The sequence below is a fragment of the Fragaria vesca genome, linkage group LG1 (assembly GCF_000184155.1).
Source record: "Fragaria vesca subsp. vesca linkage group LG1, FraVesHawaii_1.0, whole genome shotgun sequence".
Classification (NCBI taxonomy): Eukaryota; Viridiplantae; Streptophyta; class Magnoliopsida; order Rosales; family Rosaceae; genus Fragaria; species Fragaria vesca.
The window spans coordinates 13585919-13606254 of NC_020491.1; the positions used below are offsets into that span (position 1 = coordinate 13585919).

Genomic DNA, 20336 nt, shown 5'->3' on the forward strand with positions numbered 1-20336 from the left:
ACTCCCAAACCCACTCTTCAATTCCCCTTCAACCCTAAAAAAACCTACCCTCTCCCGCCTCGCCCTCGTCGCCATCACCGCCAGGAGAAGACCCCATTTACAGATGTACTTCGGTATCACTTGGGCCAACGGCAGTTCGGTTCGAACCGAAGCATCGAAGGATCGGGTCCCCATCTCGGATCTCGAATCCCAATCGTTATCTTCATTATCAGATGAGCTCGTGGTGCTGTAGTGAGTATTGGTCGGAGCTGGAGGAATACTGCTAGAGGAAGAAGTCGTACTCTTCGAATGAGATTAGGAGTGGTTTTTAGGGGAGGCGATTAAGGATTTCGAGATTTTGCATAAGGGTTAGATTTTGGATTTGGTGGTGACGGGAAGAGGGGGGTTCTCGGCAGAGTTTATCGTGGGTGTAATTGGATTTGGTGGTGGCGGGATTGTGAGATTTTGGTGACACTTTGGTGGTGGGTGCGGTTGAGTTTGGTGAAAGAAGGCGTAGGAGCCTTTGGGGAAGGTGAAGATTGAAGTTCTAGGGTTAGATTTTGCAGAAGGGGAAGTGAAGAAAATGGAGGAGGGAAGTTGTAGAGAGAGGGGAGAAGGAATTAAAAGAAAATAAGAAATTAAGAATTGAAGACAAATTAAAAAAAATGGAAAAAGAAAATGACTTAAAAGACGTTTTTTGCCCACCATTTGGGTTAAGAATTGAGCGGTGGGCCATCTTTGTCTCCTCACGTTAGATGTTTACCTCATGTTTGGAGAAATTTTGAAATTTTGTCCAATCCTGATTGATATCGAGAGTACAAGGGTACACGTGATGAGAAAAAAATAATAGAGACACAACTGATGAATGACCTAAAGTTCAAGGTAGCACACTAAATTTAATCATTATTTTTTTGTCTAAAAATAAAAGTGATTAGACACGTAGATACATATTGAGTTGTCTTTACTATTGGATAGCTACTTCATGATAAAACCTTAATTATATTCAAGTTTTGTATTCTTAACACTACTTTTAGCATCTACAACATTAAAAATTTACCATATCAAATAACAAGACTTTAGAAGTCTCAATATGAACCCTATCATGGGAACCACTAGAGTAACCAAGATCAGCAATAACATCCATTATAAAATTGGCTTCACGAAAGACACGTTTAAATTATTAATGGAATCAAAACTAATCACCACATCTCTAATGTCTTGAACTAACTTGATCAATCTCTAAAAGGTAGATCAATTCGATCATTCACTACTTCAACTACGAAATTAGAATCTCCATTCACTTCAACTCTATCTTGTCAAGCCTTTCTCATTCGCTTTCACCAGACTATCTCTTAATGATAACACCTAAGCAACAAGCACTGAAGCTCTTCTAACTTGGTTGGATGCTACATATATATGTTAGTCGAGATGAACATCCCGGAAGAGTAAACCACTTGCCGCGGAATTTCTCATAACTAAACCATCAAAGTTGTTTTTTTTAACAAAAGAACTAGGAGGTGTTTATCACCTAATAGTGGTACTTGGGTTTTAAAGTTGCACTCCACTAGAAATAATATCAAGATCAACACACCTCAAAGAAAAAAAAGCTGATGCCATGATAGTTTAAACTTTAAAGGGAATTAGTAAGTTTTTTTTTTTTTTTTGATTGAAAAAGGAATTAAAAGTTGCCCATCTAAAAATTGTATCATTCTTGATTTTCCAAACCTGTTGGCATATGGTAAGCAGTTTTGCAAACAAATCAGCATCTTAAGACTAAGTAACATATAGTTCCTTAAAAAGACGTTAATTAAGAACCCCTCTTCCTAGTAAATTGGGGAGACAATATTTACCAAATTCCATACTTGATTGATGACGAAGTCACAATATCCAAAAAGATGGTTAGTTGTTTTTTTTTTTTAGAGCAATCCATAGTTTTATTCAAATAAAAAAGACTACAACACAACGGAATTATCAGTGGTGGACATTCGTTCCCCACTTATTTCCCCACTACTAGAAACAATTACGAGTCTATCATCGAAGATGACATCCATGAGCCAATCAGGCCCAACCCGTAACCATGTAAAACGCCCTTCAACACGGGCTACAAACTAAGCAATCGAATGTGTCACAAGATTAGCACTTCTAGGAGTATAAGCAATAACATCTCTACTAACCTCAGGTAGTAGCATTCTAATTTTCTCGAACAAAACTTCATCCTCAACAAAACACTCCCATGTCTCATTCATCAAGTTAACAGCCTCTAAATAATCAGTTTCTATGCGCTCCACCTGCCAACCTCTTTCAATCACAACCTCAATACCTATCAGTATTGCCAACAGCTCAGAAACGCGAGGACTGAGGCGTCCTTGCAGTCTTTCTCCCACAGTCAAAACCAACTCCCCAATGCAGACCTGTAAATGGACCGGATCGACCTAGATCCGGATCCGACCTGTTATCATTGATAGCTCGGACCAAATCCTGATTCGGAAGGTTAATGGATACCCGACCCGTTAATCTGATCCATTTATAATAATAAATATTTTCAAATTTTAAATAATTTCTTAATTTTATCATAAATTTTCATAAAACACTAATGAAATGTTATAACAAAATAAAAGTTTACATCAAAAGTTGAATTACATGGCCAAAATACTCCTTAACAATAAACTAATATAATCAAAATACTAGACCTAATATAATCAAAATACTAGACCTCCAATGTTTTTAGCAAAGAGCATAAAAAAAAATATAAACATCAATAATCTTCAACTTCATCAAATCATACTTTAGAAGCAATTTAAACGTTTAGGTTATCCAAATAATTATTATATTATTTAATATTTATCAGTAATATTATATTTATAAAAATATTATAATTATTTTAAAACGGATCTGGGTCCTTAACGGATCGGATTAACCTCGATCCGTATCCGATCTGTTTAATAAACAGGTTAACTGATGCAGGTCCTTAACGGATTAACGGGTCAAATTTTAGACATAAACCCGTTTAAAAACCACAGATCCGGAGTGGGCCCGGATCAAGATCAAGTCCATTTACAGATCTACCCCCAGGCTATTTCTTAGCACTGCACTAGTACCAACACAAACCCAATTTTCAAACACAGCAGCGTCGCAATTAAGTTTCAATGAACTTGGACTAGGTGCACACCACCTACTCCTACCATGCTGAGTTTCCCACCCATTATTCACCTGACTACGATGCTGCACAACCATCATACTATCCCACATTAACACTCCTTGCTCATATAGTAGATTAGAAGGTCGATGAGGCTACTGTCACGCCCCAATTTTTGAAAATTTTTTCGAAATGAACTTTTCAAAAATTTTGGCATGATATAACTTAAAATACTATAATCCCAAAACTTGTTTCAATAAAATTCAAGGAGAAAGTAACTCAATGCGGAAAGTAAATTTACACGCAACTCCAAATTGAGTTAAATATTACATTTTCTTGTTTACATAAACTTGAGAGTTAAGAAATGAAACTCTCACATGAGTTTAATATTGTCTATCCCAATGTATATATATAAAAAATATATATACAATGAACAACCAAAACCCAACAAAAAAACCTGCCACTAAGCATCCACCTCAACCCTGCTGATCCTCACCTGCAAGTCTAACCCCTACACCAAGAATTGGTGCACCGGGTTGTAAACAACAAATCCGGTAAGCTAAAAAGCTCGTATGAGTAAACTCAAAAATAACACAACATTTATCACATCCAATATTCCACAAGAGAGATTGGATCAATAATTAAAAACCACACATCCAACACATTACCCAAGAAATGTACCCATGAGTCACAGATATTTAATAAAATACCCCTTATGACTTACAACAACACAATGTGTACCCATGGGTCCCAGATACCATACAGTATCTCCCATGACCTACACTGACAGACGGACTAGAGCTCTATTCCTAACCGTAACCAATCACCCGGCCAAAGGCTTAGAATCCGGTTTGACTGTCTAATAATCAACACAAAAGTGATAAATAGCATCTTAACTGCAACCAATCACCCAATTAAAGGCTTAGAACCCGGTTTGGCTATTTATCTAACAATCATAATATCACAACATTATACTCAACAACATAATATCACATCATTATTCACAATAACACAATATCACATCATTATTTTATATCCTTCCACATGGATATATTTACATGAACAAATTATAGATATTCCAAAAGAATAATCTATCAATAATCAATAAAATTATGATCACATGAATCTCAAAATAGCATTTAAAGAAAACTTGTTTTATCTTACCTATGAGCCGTTGACGATCAAGCTCATATATATTTAAAATAATTAAAAGCATATTTTTAAATCCAACATTATCATCATTATTATCATATGACCATAATAACAATAGGTTCAAAAGTGAACCTTGGTGAGATTTACTCACCTAAATATCCCGCTGCAAATTTCACAACCGACCAAGGCAAACTAAACACAACTTCACAAATCACCTAAAAAATAGCACAATTAAAACCTTAGTAACTAAAATACTATAGGTTATCACAATACCCTTAACTAACCCTTAGTTCAAGGGAGGACAACTTTCCAAAGTCGTCGAACTTAGAGACCCAAAATGGCTGCCTCTAATCCTCAAATCCTAACTCAAACCTCAACCAAGCCTACACAAATAAACCTAAGTCCTAACATGCCAACCTTGCTTAAAATCTAGCCACACTACCACTCAACAAGCTCACAACAGTAAGGACTAGCTAACCACAGGAAACTAAGGCCGCAACTCAGCCGGACGCGCCGCCACGCGCCACCATAGGCGGCGGCGAGTGGGCCCCATGCGCCACCCCAAACTTCCGAATTAGGAGAAACTCACAACAGCAAAGTTGAAGCTTGAAGCAAGGGAAACAACTTTCATACCTGAGACTTCGACCAATTTTGGCCGGAAACTGCCCCGAAACCCTAACCCGTAATCACTCTTCAAACCTGCAAAACCGGCTTCAAAACCTCAAAAACTCACTTCAATCTATGCCTAGACACTACTAGGAGGAGGAGAGGATCAAAACTCACCTAAGGTTGCCCCTTGTCGCCGCCGTATATGGCGGTTCCGATCGGTGGCACAGCAGCCCCCTTTTCTGGTCGAAAGCGTTGTTTTCGGCATCCCACACCGAGTAGCAGCTGCCCAGCCTTGAAGAGGACACCTGTGGGAGTCGAACGGGACCGATGGCGGTCCGATTGGTGGCCGGACGGCGGAGCTAGCTCCGGCGGAAGTTATGCTCTCGGGAGAGCTCGGGAGAGGAAGGGGGAGAAGAGAGAGAAGAGAGAAGAGAGAAAAGAGAGGGAAGAGAGAAAAAAAGAGAGGCTGACCTATTTTTAGGGTTCCCAAAAACATCCCACACACATTTTTCTACTTATACTCTTTTCAAACCCGGAAACAAACTTCCTCTAACCATAACTTCTTCATACAACATCCATTTGAGGCGTGCCGCATGTCTACGAACTCGTATCGACAAACTCTACAAATTTCGTGAAGGAAATTTTCGAAGATAACTTATGAAAAATAAAGTCAACTTTTGGCCTCTTAAAAGTCAAAGCACCTTAAATAAATTCCCGAAACTTCAACTTCGCATAACCAAAGAATTTTCATAAATAATCCTTCATTAATTAAGGAAATAATACAAAAAAATTGATATGAAAATCTAGGGTATTACACTCACCATGTATTACTCTATTACGCTCTGCCCAATGACTCCAAAGTAAAATAACCAACAACTTCATTTCATTCAAAGAAACAACCGTAATAGCATGGTCAAAAAATTCTGAAAAATCCGAAAACATACCCGAAACCAGCTTGTCATAAAAGCTCAACCTCTCCAACACCGCAACACTATAGGGACATAAACATATTGCATGCAATGGTGTTTCGTTATATTGCTGACATCTCGGGCATAAAGGATGATGGGCGATATAACATTGATATAAGGACCATAGACATGGAATAAATCCCATGGAACAGCGTCAAAGGAAGTGACACATTTTCGGAGGCACCTTCAGTTTCCATAAGTGCTTCCAGTATGCAAAAACAATCGGAGCAGATCGATGCCACTTTTGTGTAGCCAATCAGTATGCACTTTTAACAGAAAATTTTCCATGTTTATTGCGAGTAGTCCAAATCAATTTATCCCTACCATTGTTACGAACCAAAGGAATACTTAGCACTGCCTCCATTTCACTAGTAGTATTAACATGTTCCAAAGCTTGCATACACCAAAATCTCAAAGCCGATCTTAGTTCTCCCACCTTCATATTCCAATCCAAACCATTCTTCCAAGCAATTATGAACTTAGGTATAGATGGGACACAAAGATCCTCGAAAACCCGAATACTATCACCACTACTCACTCTCTATCGCAGCCCTTCTAAAAGTAGTTCTTTACCCCACATTATAGCCCACCAACTATTGGAGGGAGATTTGCCAACTTTAGCTTCTAGAAACTGACTTTGAGGGAAGTACTTAGCCTTAACATCCTGTGAACCAACGACTTATCATCTTGCTCCAACCTTCATCCAATCTTCGCAACAAGAGCTTTATTAAAGCTTTGGAACTCCCGAAAACCCAAACTACCTTAATTCTTAGGGACACAGAGTTTCTCCCACTTCCTCCAATGTATACCCTTCTTACCATTCGACTACCCCCATTAGAACCTCGCCAAATGCTTATTAATCTCATCACAAATCCCAATTGGAAGCTGAAATACACTCATTATGTAAGTCATGATAGACTGCGCCACTACTTTAATACAAATCTCTTTTCCGCCTTTTGATAACATTTTACTTTCCCAACCCTGAATTTTCTTCCAGACCCTATCAGTCACACCTTTGAACAGTTTCTTTTTGCTCCGACCCGTAACAGTACGAAGTCCAAAGTATCACTTGTGATCTAGAGCCTCACTACAAGCCTCCTTGATATTGGCAGATGTTCTTGGACTGAAACACACCGCCGATTTTTCAACATTGATTTTCTACCCCGAATTCCTCTCAAAGACTGCAAAAATCTCCTTTAGCTTTAAACGATCACTGTTGCACAAATTCATCTTTGATTTTTTTTTTTTAAGAAAGATAAACAATTTATTAAATAGGATCCAAAATTACAAACCACGGGAAATATCGGGAGGGACAAAAATTCCTCACTCGCCTCTCTGCCTAAACACCAACATTACGATAGACAAGAACCGATAAGGTTTAACTGTAACATGACATATTCTAAAAGTCTCGATACATCCTTATAACCAACCTCAAGAGGAAACAACCTCCTCAAGCAGTAGATACCAAAACCGCCAATACATATGCCAAAACAACATCCCCATTATATTGATAACAAGAACTAACCGATAAAAGCAATAGTATCCGAAAACGACATCATAACCATAACACACTCAACGACACGACCAAATGACACCAAACCTAACAAAACTCTAAACCCTCGCTCAAATAGAATGCCAAAACCCAAATTCATCTTTGTTTTATTTGAACAGTTGAGTAGAGAACCTCTAAATTCCCATATCGTGTTGCAATTTGGATTGGGTTGGGTTTTGAATTGGACTTTTTCATAACCTTAATGATAGGCCTTAGCTTTTGGGGCTTGAACTTATTATAGATTTATAGTTGCCCACTTGCCCTCTTCTTTCTTCTCTGTATGATTCCACTATATTATTCTCTCGGGAGATAAATGCAAGCACATAAACCCCATCCAAAATCCCTCACATGGCTGCTCCAGTTCCACTGACTGTTGAGACCCAACTCATTCAGTCTTTGTTTGCAATTGTACTCAAGGGTCATTGGAGCCACCTCCTGAATCCCAAGCTTGGGTCTTGTCTCACCTCATCCGCCATCCACCAGGTACTCCTCCAACTCTCACTCTATGGCTACACCCCTTCACTTTCCTTGTCTTTCTTCAAATGGGCAGAGTCACTACCCAATTACAAGCACTCCTTGCAGTGCTCTTGGACCATGGTTCACATTCTCACCAAACACAGGCACTTCAAAACTGCGCATCAATTTCTTGAGAAGATTGCCTTTAGGGATTTCTTGTCATCCCCGTCGGTTTTGAATGCTTTGATTCCGACCCAAGATGACCCCGATGTGAATTCCCATGTTTTGAGCTGGCTTGTGATAACTTATGCTAATTCTAAGATGACCCAAGATGCTATTCAGGTTTTGGAGCATATGAGGGTACATGGGTTTAAGCCACATTTGCATGCTTGTACTGTGTTGTTGAATTCTTTGGTTAAAGATAGGTTGATTAGTATGGTTTGGAAAGTTTATAAGAAGATGATTAAGGGTGGGGTTGTTCCGAATATTCATACTTACAATGTGTTGATTCATGCTTGTTGCAAGTCTGGGGATATAGAAAAGGCGGAAGGATTGGTGAGTGAGATGGAGTTGAGGTGTGTGTTTCCTGATCTTTTCACCTTTAATACTTTGATATCGTTGTATTCAAAAACAGGTATGCATTATGAAGCTTTGTGTGTTCAAAGTAGAATGGAATTGGCAGGAGTTAGTCCTGACATGGTGACATACAATTCTCTTATGTATGGATTTTGTAGAGAAGGAAGGATGACAGAAGCTGTGAAACTTTTCCGTGATATCAAAGGTTGTGTTCCTAATCATATAACTTACACTACATTGATTGACGGGTATTGTAGAGTGAATGACCTCGAAGAAGCTTTAAGATTGTGCGAGGTAATGAAGTCTAAGGGGTTGTATCCTGGAGTTGTTACATATAATTCTATTCTCCGGAAATTATGTCAAGAAGGCAGGATGAGGGATGCGAATAAGCTTTTGAATGAGATGAGTGAAAAGAATGTTGAGCCTGACAATGTTACATGTAACACTTTGATTAATGCTTATTGCAAAATAGGAGATATGATGTCTGCAGTGAAAGTGAAGAACAGGATGTTGGCTTCTGGGTTGAAGCTGGATGCTTTTACCTATAAAGCACTCATTCATGGATTTTGTATGGTACCAGAAATGGACAGTGCTAAAGATCTTTTATTTAACATGCTTGATGCCGGGTTTTGCCCAAGTTATTGCACATATACATGGATTATAGATGCTTACTGCAACCGCGGCAATGAAGAAGCAGTTATAAAATTACCAGATGAGTTTGTTAGTAAAGGTATAATTGTTGATGTCTCTCTGTACAGGGCTTTAATAAGGAGGTTATGTAAACGAGAAAGGCTGGATTGTGCTGAAAAGGTTTACAGTCTTATGCAAGAGAAGGGTATATTAGCAGACAGTGTAGTATTTACTAGTCTAACATATGCTTACTTGAAAGCGGGAAAGTCAAGTGTAGTTTCCAGGATGTTAGATGAAATGTTCAAGAGGAGGTTGATGGTAACACGCAAGATCTACAGGTCTTTTAATGCATCGTATGCCAGTGAAAGTGACATCTTATGTCTCTTTTGGAATCATATGGTCGAGAGAGGCCTTATGTCAAAAACTGTTATGATGACTGAAATGCAGCAAACATAAATCAATGTTGGCGATGTCACTTGGAGTCTTATAGTAGACTCGATCTTTCATACCACAAGGGTTTGTGACACAAACTTCCTGTGAATATACATGTCTTGAAATGTGTTAGACTGTTATGGACTCGAGGCACTCAAAGTTATATGCAAATGTGAAAGGGTTAGGAGACAAGTTTATTTCTTCTGCCTCTCATTTTGGTATCTAGCCTTTTACTCGCTCTTATTGCTCTAGACTCATGGTGCAAACCAAGAAAGCTTATGGTATGGGTGGTTTTCCAGGCAGACCACAATCTTGTAATGCCTGTTTATCTTATGGAATAAACAACTTCAAGGAGGTGCTGATTTTGCTCAGAATTTATAATGGCACTGAAAACAACTACCAAAAGCACCACACAGCCATGGTGTGCTAAGGATTGCTTGTCTAAGTTACCCAGCAGCTGTGGTCTCTACTTGTTGAAGAGCTGCTTCCGACCATAGTGTGGCAGTTGCATATAAAGTGCATCAGCTTCAGCTTGGTCTGAACACGAATGTATGGGGTTTCTACAAAATTATATTGGTTGTGGGTTTGGAGGATGCTGATATCTTGATCTACCAAGCAGTTCAGAATCCACATCTTGTAAATGACAGGTAAATGGATGTTTTTGTTTTGGCATATGTGAATCTCGAGATTAATCATATACCCTATTGCAGTGCTTATTGATTTATTTAATGTCTTTGATTAATTGATATTTGTATGCCTTGTTTTGTTTTAGATAAAAGAGTATACAAAACAACTAGGATGGTACTTGATGGAACAATTTCATTACTTTATATTCTCAAAACCCATTTGGATTGTATCTCTATACAGTTACAAAGAAAATTTCAAACTGTTAACGTCAACCGACTTGCCTTGGTGCCTTCATGCTTAGCCTAAAGTGCCTCTAGCAAAGCTGCTAGTGCAAAAATTTCGTAATCAGAACAAGTGCAACCACAATCATGACCATCTTTGCAACCACACTCATCCCACTTTTTTGTCCTTCTCTGCGTCCTTTTCTCCATTCCTACTTCTGTTTGGACTGCAACTTTGATAGATACCTGTAGTTTAGGTGGTTTGCCTTCAAGAGCACGGCCGCTAGTACTTCTTGGAACCATCATGAGCCACTTATCCAATTCCATGTTTGGTGACTCGAGCACTTCTTTCCATGGAACCTCTGCCCTGCCCAGTAGTTGGGATCCCCCGATGTTTCCAAAAACAGGCACTGTGCTCCTCCACCGGAGCTCAAAAACCACAGTGTCTTGCACAAACCTATTGCTTCCATTACACTCCAAGGAAATGGACTCGTTCCAGATGTGATCAGACTTGGCTGAGATTTCTCGAGTGTTCAGACCAACTCTTTTGCCACCCCCTGCAGAAAGATAGTATCTAACGAACAGGTTTCCCGTGGTCTTGAGGAACTCTATGTTTTTGGCTTGTATGATTCTCAAGTCACAGCTAAGAGAAGAAAGCTCGAGTGAAATACCCATTTTGTGTGTGTTTGAGGGAAACTGGAGATGGAGTTGATTGATTGTGTGTTGAAGACAAGTAATGTGGCTCTTATATATAGTGTCTAGGATATTGGAGGGGAAGGTGGCATATCTTTTTGAGGAAGCTGCAATTATCCATGTTAAAAATGTGATCAGAGCATATAGTTACACTAAGTAAGATCTGCAATCTTGATATTATAATGTGATATGATTCATATTGGGCATTATTAAGGAAGGCATGGGAGATTGAGTGGAAGATAATGATCGCTTATTATATATAAGCTCCTTTAGATGCTTGAAGAGCTGGATTTCAAAAAACGACCCTGCTTGAAAGTTGCAATTAGCAACATTTTGAGTCCAGTGCTTTTTGACCAAGCATGGAGTATATAACTACATATGATATACTTGAAAGTGGAATCTGTATATATGTGGACTGTGGTTTGTGCTTCCACCCACAGATCCTTTGACTTCAGAATCTGCACCTTGTGGTCTTGTATTGTTGGAGCTGTGGGTGGTCTGGTATTGCTGGAGCTGTTGCTCCATGGAAATTAAAGAACACCATAAACAAAAAGAAAAGATGCACCAATTTTATATACGCTGGTGACTCATTGATAAAGAGACTAGTTTCGAGATTTTTTTTAAAGCAAACCAGTATATCACTAAAGATAACCAAGTGAGGATTATATTGTGTAAGTTAGTTTTGGACCTCAAAGAATCGGATGAGACATGTCTAGTAGTGAGTCATGGAAGTTCTGTTGCACAGAAGTCTAAACCAAGAGCTCAGGGAAGCGTCATTTTGGAGTTGTAGATCAAGAGAAAATCTTACTTGCGACAGCCGCACCACGTGTCTTGTGCGACCCATCAGTCGCACAGCGACACGTTTTTTTTCTTTTTCTTTTTCCGGGCAGCTCTTCTTCTTCCTTCCTCTCTCTTCTCCGGCGAAACCGATCCCCTCAGCTCCCTCTGCCCAGCCGCCGCCTAACACCCCTCGCCGTCACCTCCACCATAAGCCTGACAACCTGCCGCCGTCGAGCCGCGCCTCCACCAACCTGTGCAAATCACACAGAGGAAGGAAGAAGAAGAGAGAGGAAGGAAGAAGAAGAAGGCAGGTGTGAAAAAATAAAAAAAAACATGTGTCAAATGATGATTGGGTGCGTATGTGCCAGGTGGTGCGGCTGTTGCACCTAAGAATTTCTCGTAGATCAATTAATCTTAGCTTGGCCTGAAGCTCTCCGGAGCTTCGGGGCAATGCTACTTTGTAGTTGTTAACCAATTTCATTACTATGGTTGGCTTAATCTTAGCTTCACATGCATAGCAAGAGTGATAATTTTTCATTTTCCACGGAAATTCAATTGATTATAAAATCAAATATGTTGTGAATATGTTCGTAGCTTATGCCAGTACATAATACTAAAGTCATTATTCAAATCATTTGTATCTCCATTCTACAATCCTAGTATACTATCATTGCTCCCACATGCCTCAGTTTGTTGGTGAGTCGTGTCTTAGTTAAGGTGTTTAACTTACAACTTTGAGGTTATAGGTTCAAACTTCACAGATATATGTAGAGTGTGTGAGTTATTAATAAAATATTTTTTAAAAAAATAAAATAGTATACTATCATTGCTTTTGAACAACTTCAATATATCTGATCACATTATCTTAGGGTAAAATACCAAGATTGCCTTAGATTCTGCAAATTAGCCAACTGAACTTTGGATTTGGGAAACAAATTGAAACTGATACCCTCTGCAGCTGCAGAATGAATTAAGCACTCTAAGATATACTTGAAGTGGCCAACTGGGCGATTAAAACCGCTGCAACATGTAGCTAGTATCATACCAAGTGCAAAAAGATACGACTTTACTACGCAAAAGGCTTCGTGAATATAACTAATGTATATTCCCTCGAGTATCCTGAGCAGGATATGCCCACTAATTCAATTAGTTGGGTTAAAAAAATATAATTGGTCTACATAAAGGAGATTTTGAGTTCTTCAGCTTTCGTATTTGTATAATGAGAAGGTTGCACTGGATCACTGATCAACCAGTTGGAGGGAGATTATGCTTCACACATAAGATATTGTTATGGCTCTTATCCTAGATCCTTTGGATTATCTTCCCATGAGAGAGATTAACAATCTTTGATACTTTTCTTTTGTATTCAACCTTTTTAAAACCCTGTGAAGCATATCCAACAACCTAGCCAGTACTATTCACGGAGAATGAATTGGCTCAAGGCCTCAAGTAGTGTAACCAGTCTTAGCGACATCTCTCTAGGCAATCAGAGAGGTCCTAGATCCCTCTTCCATCATAAGAAAAGAAAAGAGATAAAATTGAGCTGCATTTTTATCAATATTAGTAAATACATACTAAACTTAGAGTCGCAGCTGCTAAAGTTGATAAAAAGCTAAACAAATTCTCTAAAATAGCTAAGGAGTTAAGATAGAGACTATCAAAGATGCTCTTAGTATCTGATTTAGGCTATCGTGGTACAAAATACAGGGGATTAATTGCTTCCATGTTCCTATTAAAAACAACTAATTTTCTTCTACTTTCGTTTTTATTTCACTAATTTTCGGTTTGGCACCCGTTTTCACCGTTTTGTTTTGGCAAGTAATTTGAAGTTTTTATTTATAGCAACTCTTGCCAAGAATAGAAATTTAAAATACCTGGTTAGACCAACTTATTCGATTATCACCTTAAAAACAAAAAATCATGCTATTCCTATATATTGAAATAAACTCAGAGGAACGGATCTTCAGTATGCCACACTTGATCCGATGCATTGCTCTCATTTGTTTCTTTGTACCGGTTGCTTGGATTCTTATGGTCCTCATCGTCTGGTTCCCATCTACAATGAGTTATACAATCATAAACAACATTAACATTCCCCAACACCTGACAACAGATACCGGTAGTACAACAGATGAAGAACCATTCCTGCTTTCCACCTGCGTCGATCCAAGCCTTTCAGTGTACGTATACACTTTGCCGCCACGGTTCAACGTCGACTTCCTCGACCGCTGCCGCACCATTGCCGCCACCTACACCTTGTGTCCCTCCGTCGCCAACTCGGGACTCGGCCAGCCACTCTTTGACGACACACCGGGGAAGGTTACTAGCTGGTTCAACACCATGCAGTTCGCCTCGGAGCTCATCTTCCATGCACGCCTGCTCAACCATCCTTGCCGAACGTGGGATCCCACACGTGCCAGTCTATTTTACGTCCCCTTCTACGGCGGCCTCTACTATCTAAACCAATTCAAAGAGTCCAACTCCACCGCACGCAACCAGCTTGCGGTGGACTTGGCCAATTACATTCAGGCACAGCCCATGTGGAAGAGGACCATTGGTAAAGACCACTTTATGGTCCTAGGGAGAGTCGCATACGATTACATGGGGATCGAAAAATTTGACAAAGCCAACAACCTGCTAATACTACCGGCCGCGAGAAACATGTCGGTGTTTATCACAGAGAAATCTCAGTCCAGCGAGAACCAACAACGTCGGAAGAAATGGTAACATGGCAAGACAAGGTGAGGGAAATGGAGAGGCCTCTCACTTGTTTTCCTTTGTAGGTGGGCCAAGAAAGACTAGGGGGATGCGAAAGGAGTGCATAAGGCAATGTGCTGAGTCGACTCGTTTCAAGCTCTTAAATTGAGGCGGATCCGGTGGCGGTAAGATGTGCCTGCAGCCATGTGAGGTCCTGAAGGTGATGACTCAGTCGGTATTTTGCTTACAAGCGCCCGGAGACACGCCGACGAGGCGGTCGACGTTCTATTCAGTGCTGATGGGCTGCATATATACCTGTTTTCTTTTCAGACAAGTCTGCTTACAACCAGTACGCATGGTTTTTACCTGAAGATGCGAGCGCGTACTCTGTGCTCATAGACGAGAAGAGCAATGCGAGTAAGAAAATTGAAGAAGAATTGCTGAAGATTTCGAGCGACAGGGTTCAGAGGATGCGTGAAAAGCTTATAGATTTGATTCGGAGCTTGACATATGCCCATCCAATTGCATCAAATTTAGGGTTTGAGGATGTTGCAGTTGCGTCATTGGCCAAGCACGTCAAAAATACTATAAATTAGATAATAGAATGTGAGAGTAAAATTTGATATGGATCATAGATATGTAAAAGTAAAAACGTTAAGTTTTCGAAAACTATGTTGTCTAGCAGCATGTTCTATATACTAGCTACTCTAATAGACTATGCAAATATGCAATCAACTGGATTCTAGTAACGTGGATCACAGGAATGCTTCAAGCAACTGAAACTATCTACATACAAACATAATAATTTGGGTTGTTTTTAATTTAGCAGAAAATTCTAGTATACCATATGATATAGCATACCTCACAAAATATGTGATTATCATTGATTAAAGAGTCAACTAAATAATCATATAATAATCATTTACCCCTTAAAAACTCTCATGTGTCACACAATTAGACATATTTACAATAAGTATGTCATACCATATAGTATGAGTACGAAGACAAACCCGTTTTCAGCCAAGAACATATTGTCCACATATTCTCCTTCCAATAATCGTCCAATTTGATCACACATTTGTACCCACATGCATGCGTGTTCCACAAACCAACTCCTTGTTTAAATTATATTCCTTTTCCATCCGTCTACCCTCTTCTTTTTTTTTTAATTATTTCGATATATATTGTAGTCGTTATTCTTGTATTATTATGGAGCATTGCTCTCACAAATTACTGTATTCTGTAATGAATTATCTGCTGCATCACCCTGTATGTGCCTTCCAGTGGACAGTGGTCTCCTTTTGTCGCATATATCAAATGGTTTTATTTTATTTAATGGGTCTCCTTATTTAATAGGGAATTAGAACACTTCTGTTGTGGCATTGTGATGTGTTAGGTTCTTCCTAACACAAAGGGATCGTGCTGGTTACATGGGGCTCGTTTGCTTCCGATGTCAAAATGAACTTCTTCCCCTTCCTTTTTCCAACATGCATGTTCAAGTCTTGTGTTCCACCAAAGGGGGAAGTACGTAGGAGGCTGAAGAGTTGTGGGCAGGCTTTGGAGAAAGTATATAGGCTGAAGTACGTACGTGATAGCTAGACAGTCTTAGATGTTGTTATCTATAAACTCTTGATAACGCAAGTTAAAGAAGAGTGATTGAAAACAAACCTTTTATAGTCTCAAGTGTTACAATGTCCCCGGCCGAATGCATCCCAAACCGGTAAAGTAATCCTTATATAGCACCGGTACCAGTTAATCCAAGTCCAACGAGAGAGACACATGCATCCTCAAGGCGATGTCAGACATATATTTTATTTTTGGTCGAACATAGAATTAGCAAAATCGATTACTCATACTATTTTTCAATAGTATTAATATGTGGCTATCTAGTTGCTATAGCGTCCTCAGTAAGAACCTGCCGACAATATAGAATGGTGAGCTAAACTACAACCTTGATTTCAGCCGTTTATTAAGACTCAAGACTTAATAATCTTATAATATAGACTGCACTGTACGTATTCTAGTTTTTGCTTCTTTGGCTTCTTCATCTTCATGTTTTCCGGTGAGAAAAAACCTCCAATCCTTCTCCGGTTCAGCTCTTCCCTTCTTCTCTTTCTATCAGCTGCTTTCCTCATCTTTTGGTTCCCATCGTCTCCCGACACTCTTATCCAACAAAAACATGATCATGACCACATTCAACATCATGATTCTCCTCATGTTAATCAAAATCGAAACCAGAACAATAACAACAGCAACAGCAACAGCAGCAGCAGCAAAAACGACGACGTTCTCACAGCCCCAACCAAACCATACGTCACAGTTCCGAAGTGCAACCAACAAGTCTCCGTCTACGTATACACATTGCCGGCGAAGTTCAACCTCGGACTCCTTCACAACTGCCACGACCTCAACTTTCGTACCGACATGTGCCCCCATGTAGCTAACTCCGGACTCGGCCAGCCACTTGCGACTATAGGCTCCACGTTAGAAACCAACAACAGCAATAGCTGGTACGCCACCAACCAGTTCGCGGCGGAGATGATCTTCCACGCGCGGCTCCTCAACCACCCCTGCCGCACGTACGACCCCGCGCGTGCCACTCTCTTCTACGTACCCTACTACGGCGGCCTTCACGTCTCGAGCAAGTTCCGGGAACGGAACCAAACCGCGCGCGACGAGCTCGACGTCGGCTTGGTCGACTATCTACAATTCCAACCCACGTGGCAGAAACAAAAGGGAAAAGACCACTTTATGGCCCTAGGGCGCGTCGTACGTGATTTCAAGTCGTCGTGGGTTGGAGCCGGCCGACTCCTTAAACTCGCCGGAGTCGAAAACATGTCGGTTCTGATCATCGAGAGAAACCCTTTCAACGGCTCGAACCAACATGGCATACCATACCCTTCGTACTTCCACCCCTCCACTTGGCACGACATGTCCACGTGGCAGACTAAGATGAGAGAAACTCACCGGCGCCACTTGTTCTCTTTCATCGGAGCGAAGAGAAGGAAGGCGGCGATCCGGAACAAGTTCATAAAGCAATGCGGCGAGTCAACTCGGTGCATGTTATTGAATTGTCGTGGGGGTAACGACGAAGCTAGAAAATGCCAAGAGCCGAGTGAGGTGTTGAAGGTGATGAGTGAATCGGTATTTTGTTTACAAGCCCCCGGCGACACGTTCACGCGGCGGTCAACGTTTGACTCGGTGCTGGCCGGTTGCATTCCGGTGTTCTTTTCGCCGCACACGGCGTACAGTCAGTATCAGTGGTACTTGCCGGAGGAAAGAAGCGAGTATTCTGTGTATATAGATCAGAGAAGTAAAGCGAGGAAGAGAATAGAAGATGAGCTGTTGAAGATTCCGAGCGAGAAGGTCAAGAGGATGAGGGAGAAGATCATAGGTTTGATACCGAGTTTGACGTATGCTAACCCGAATGCGAGTGATTTTGGGTTTGAAGATGCTGTTGATGTTGCGCTTGCATCATTGGCCAAGAAGGTCAAGAAATTTGTTGATTGATTTTGATTTTGGGAGGTGCTAACTGAATTTTTTTTATGTTTTTGAAGTGGAAAACAGTACGTATTGGTTGAGAATTTTATTCGCGTAGCAACATGATCTGAAGATACATATATATAGTTAATTAGTTCTACATCACCCAGTCAAATAGTGGTTCAAATTTCTCGTCTACTCATGTATATATCTAATAATTCATTGGATGCAGACACAAACATATATATATGATTCTTTAATTTACTATGTAATTTTTCTAAAACTTGTTCAAGAGAAATGAGGTATCTTTTATCCACAATGAGGTATCATTAGAAAGAAGAAGCTTCTTCTTCGCACATAAACCCTAATCCTAGGATAAATTCTTCGCGCATATCTGCCACAACCTAATCTGTAGAAGCTCCATCTCAGGATAGCCATCAAAGTCTTCACAAACCACCTAATTAAGACATACTCATTTTTGCATTCGTAATTGCGCCTGTTAGCTCAAATTTGCATTCAGCATAGTAAAATGATTCTAGCTTTGTTGAATGCTAAACTATGTACCAAGCGTCTAAGCCATTTATCGAGTAAAATGTATCATCTTCAATCCCAATTTATTTCTTGACGGCTAGGAGGGAAACGTTCTGACATGATCTCCAGACACAGAGTAGTGTCTGAACTTAAAAGGAAAACTCTAGAGTACCCACCAGTTTTTTATACCGTGGTTTTTTTAATTATTTTTACAAATATAATTAAGGACATTTGGTTAAAACTTTTATAATAAATGTCCGTATGTTGTAATTACGAAGTGCAAACCAAATTTACATATTTATGGGTTTAATTAGGGTCGAATTGTAAATTTTCAGATTTGGACCAAATAGACCATTTTTCACGTAATATGATTCTTAGTTTTATAATTGAGTTATGTTTTTTGTATTGAGAAAATAATTATATCTTTCACAACACTTTTACAAACATAAAGACATTTGGTTGAAAATTTTGTAATAAAATGTTCATATGTTGTAATTACGAGGTCGATCTAGACCAAAATTACAGATTCATGACCCCTTTTACAAAATGGAGAACGAATGTGTTGTCGAGATGATAAATTTTCAAATTTAGACCAAATAAACCATTTGTTCTCGTTCATGTAATATAGTTCTTGGTTTTGTAATTGAGTGGTGTATTTTGTATTAAGAAAATAATAACATTTTTCCCAACGCTTTTACAGACATAAAGACATTTGATTAAAATTTTTGTAGTAAATGTTCATATGTTGTAATTACGAGATATGAACCAGATTTATAAATTTATGACCCGTTTTACAAAATTGAAGACGAATGTGTTGTTGAAATTGTAAATTTTCAGATTTGGACTAAATAGATCATTTGTTCTTGTTTATGTAATATAGTTCTTGGTTTTGTAATTGAGTGTTGTTTTTTGTATTGAAAAAATAATTACATTTTTTATAACGCTTTTACAAAGGTAAGGACATTTGGTTGAAACTTTTGTAATAAATGTCTATATGTTGTAATTACAAAGTCTGCTCTAAATTTACGTGTTCTGAACGAATTTACTTATATTTGTGTAATTGTGTTGTTAAGTTTGTAAAATAAAAAAAATGAAGACGCCACATGTCAGAATCTAAATGGGTAAATAAAAAAAAATGTATTAGGTATTGGTGGGTATGCTAGCCTGTCTTCACAAACCACCTAATTAAGACATACTCATTTTTGCATTCGTAACTGCGCATATTAGCTCAAATTTGCATTCAACATAGTAAAATGATTCTAGCTTTGTTGAATGCTAAACTATGTACTAAGCGTCTAAGTCATTTATCGAGTAAAACGTATCATCTTCGATCCCAATTTATTTCTCGATGGCTAGGAGGGAAACATTCTGACATAATCTCCAGACACAGAGTAGTGTCTGAACTTAAAAAGCATTGTTGAGGAAAATGTATGATCTAGATTATAAACAAACTAAACTATAAAATGATATCATCAAATGCGATTAGATGATAGCTATATATAAGCTTTATGAATTGATTAAAAATAATTTCGAGTCTGTTGTGTCAAACTATTTGTTCATGTTTGGTAGCTGAGGGAATAAACTTGTCACGCTTAATTAATATTATAATAATACAATACGAATGTCATATCTTTGGATATCATTGTGCAAATTGAGTAAAATGTACTGTCTGCAAACTGAAGGTGTATCTATGGCAACAAATTATTGTACTTTACTATAACTATGAACAGTAATTACACGATGATAAGAATCGGATAATCACATCGCATGATAATTCACGTAAAATCTAGAAACTGTCCTGCGGAATCTAAAACTCC

At 39.0% G+C, this 20336-nt stretch overlaps 2 protein-coding genes and 1 pseudogene across 2 annotated transcripts; all 3 read left to right on the plus strand.

Annotated features, from left to right (window-relative positions):
• Window positions 1-7744: 7744 nt before the first annotated feature.
• On the plus strand, window positions 7745-9862 carry LOC101298744 (pentatricopeptide repeat-containing protein At5g38730-like). The gene has a single exon (XM_004288161.1). It carries the CDS (start codon window positions 7745-7747, stop codon window positions 9512-9514), a length of 1770 nt encoding a protein of 589 aa, XP_004288209.1. The 3' UTR covers window positions 9515-9862.
• A 4010-nt stretch (window positions 9863-13872) lies between these two features.
• On the plus strand, window positions 13873-15104 carry LOC101304717 (annotated as a pseudogene).
• Window positions 15105-16196: 1092 nt separating this feature from the next.
• LOC101299032 (xyloglucan galactosyltransferase KATAMARI1-like) lies at window positions 16197-18042 on the plus strand. Its single transcript, XM_004288162.1, has one exon. It carries the CDS (start codon window positions 16561-16563, stop codon window positions 18016-18018), a length of 1458 nt encoding a protein of 485 aa, XP_004288210.1. The 5' UTR covers window positions 16197-16560; the 3' UTR covers window positions 18019-18042.
• Window positions 18043-20336: the final 2294 nt, after the last annotated feature.

What these genes read in the sequence shown, in the direction of transcription:
- LOC101299032 (XM_004288162.1), top strand. Translation starts at nt 16,561, where the DNA reads ATGTTTTCCGGTGAGAAAAAACCTCCAATCCTTCTCCGGTTCAGCTCT.
- LOC101298744 (XM_004288161.1), top strand. Translation starts at nt 7,745, where the DNA reads ATGGCTGCTCCAGTTCCACTGACTGTTGAGACCCAACTCATTCAGTCT.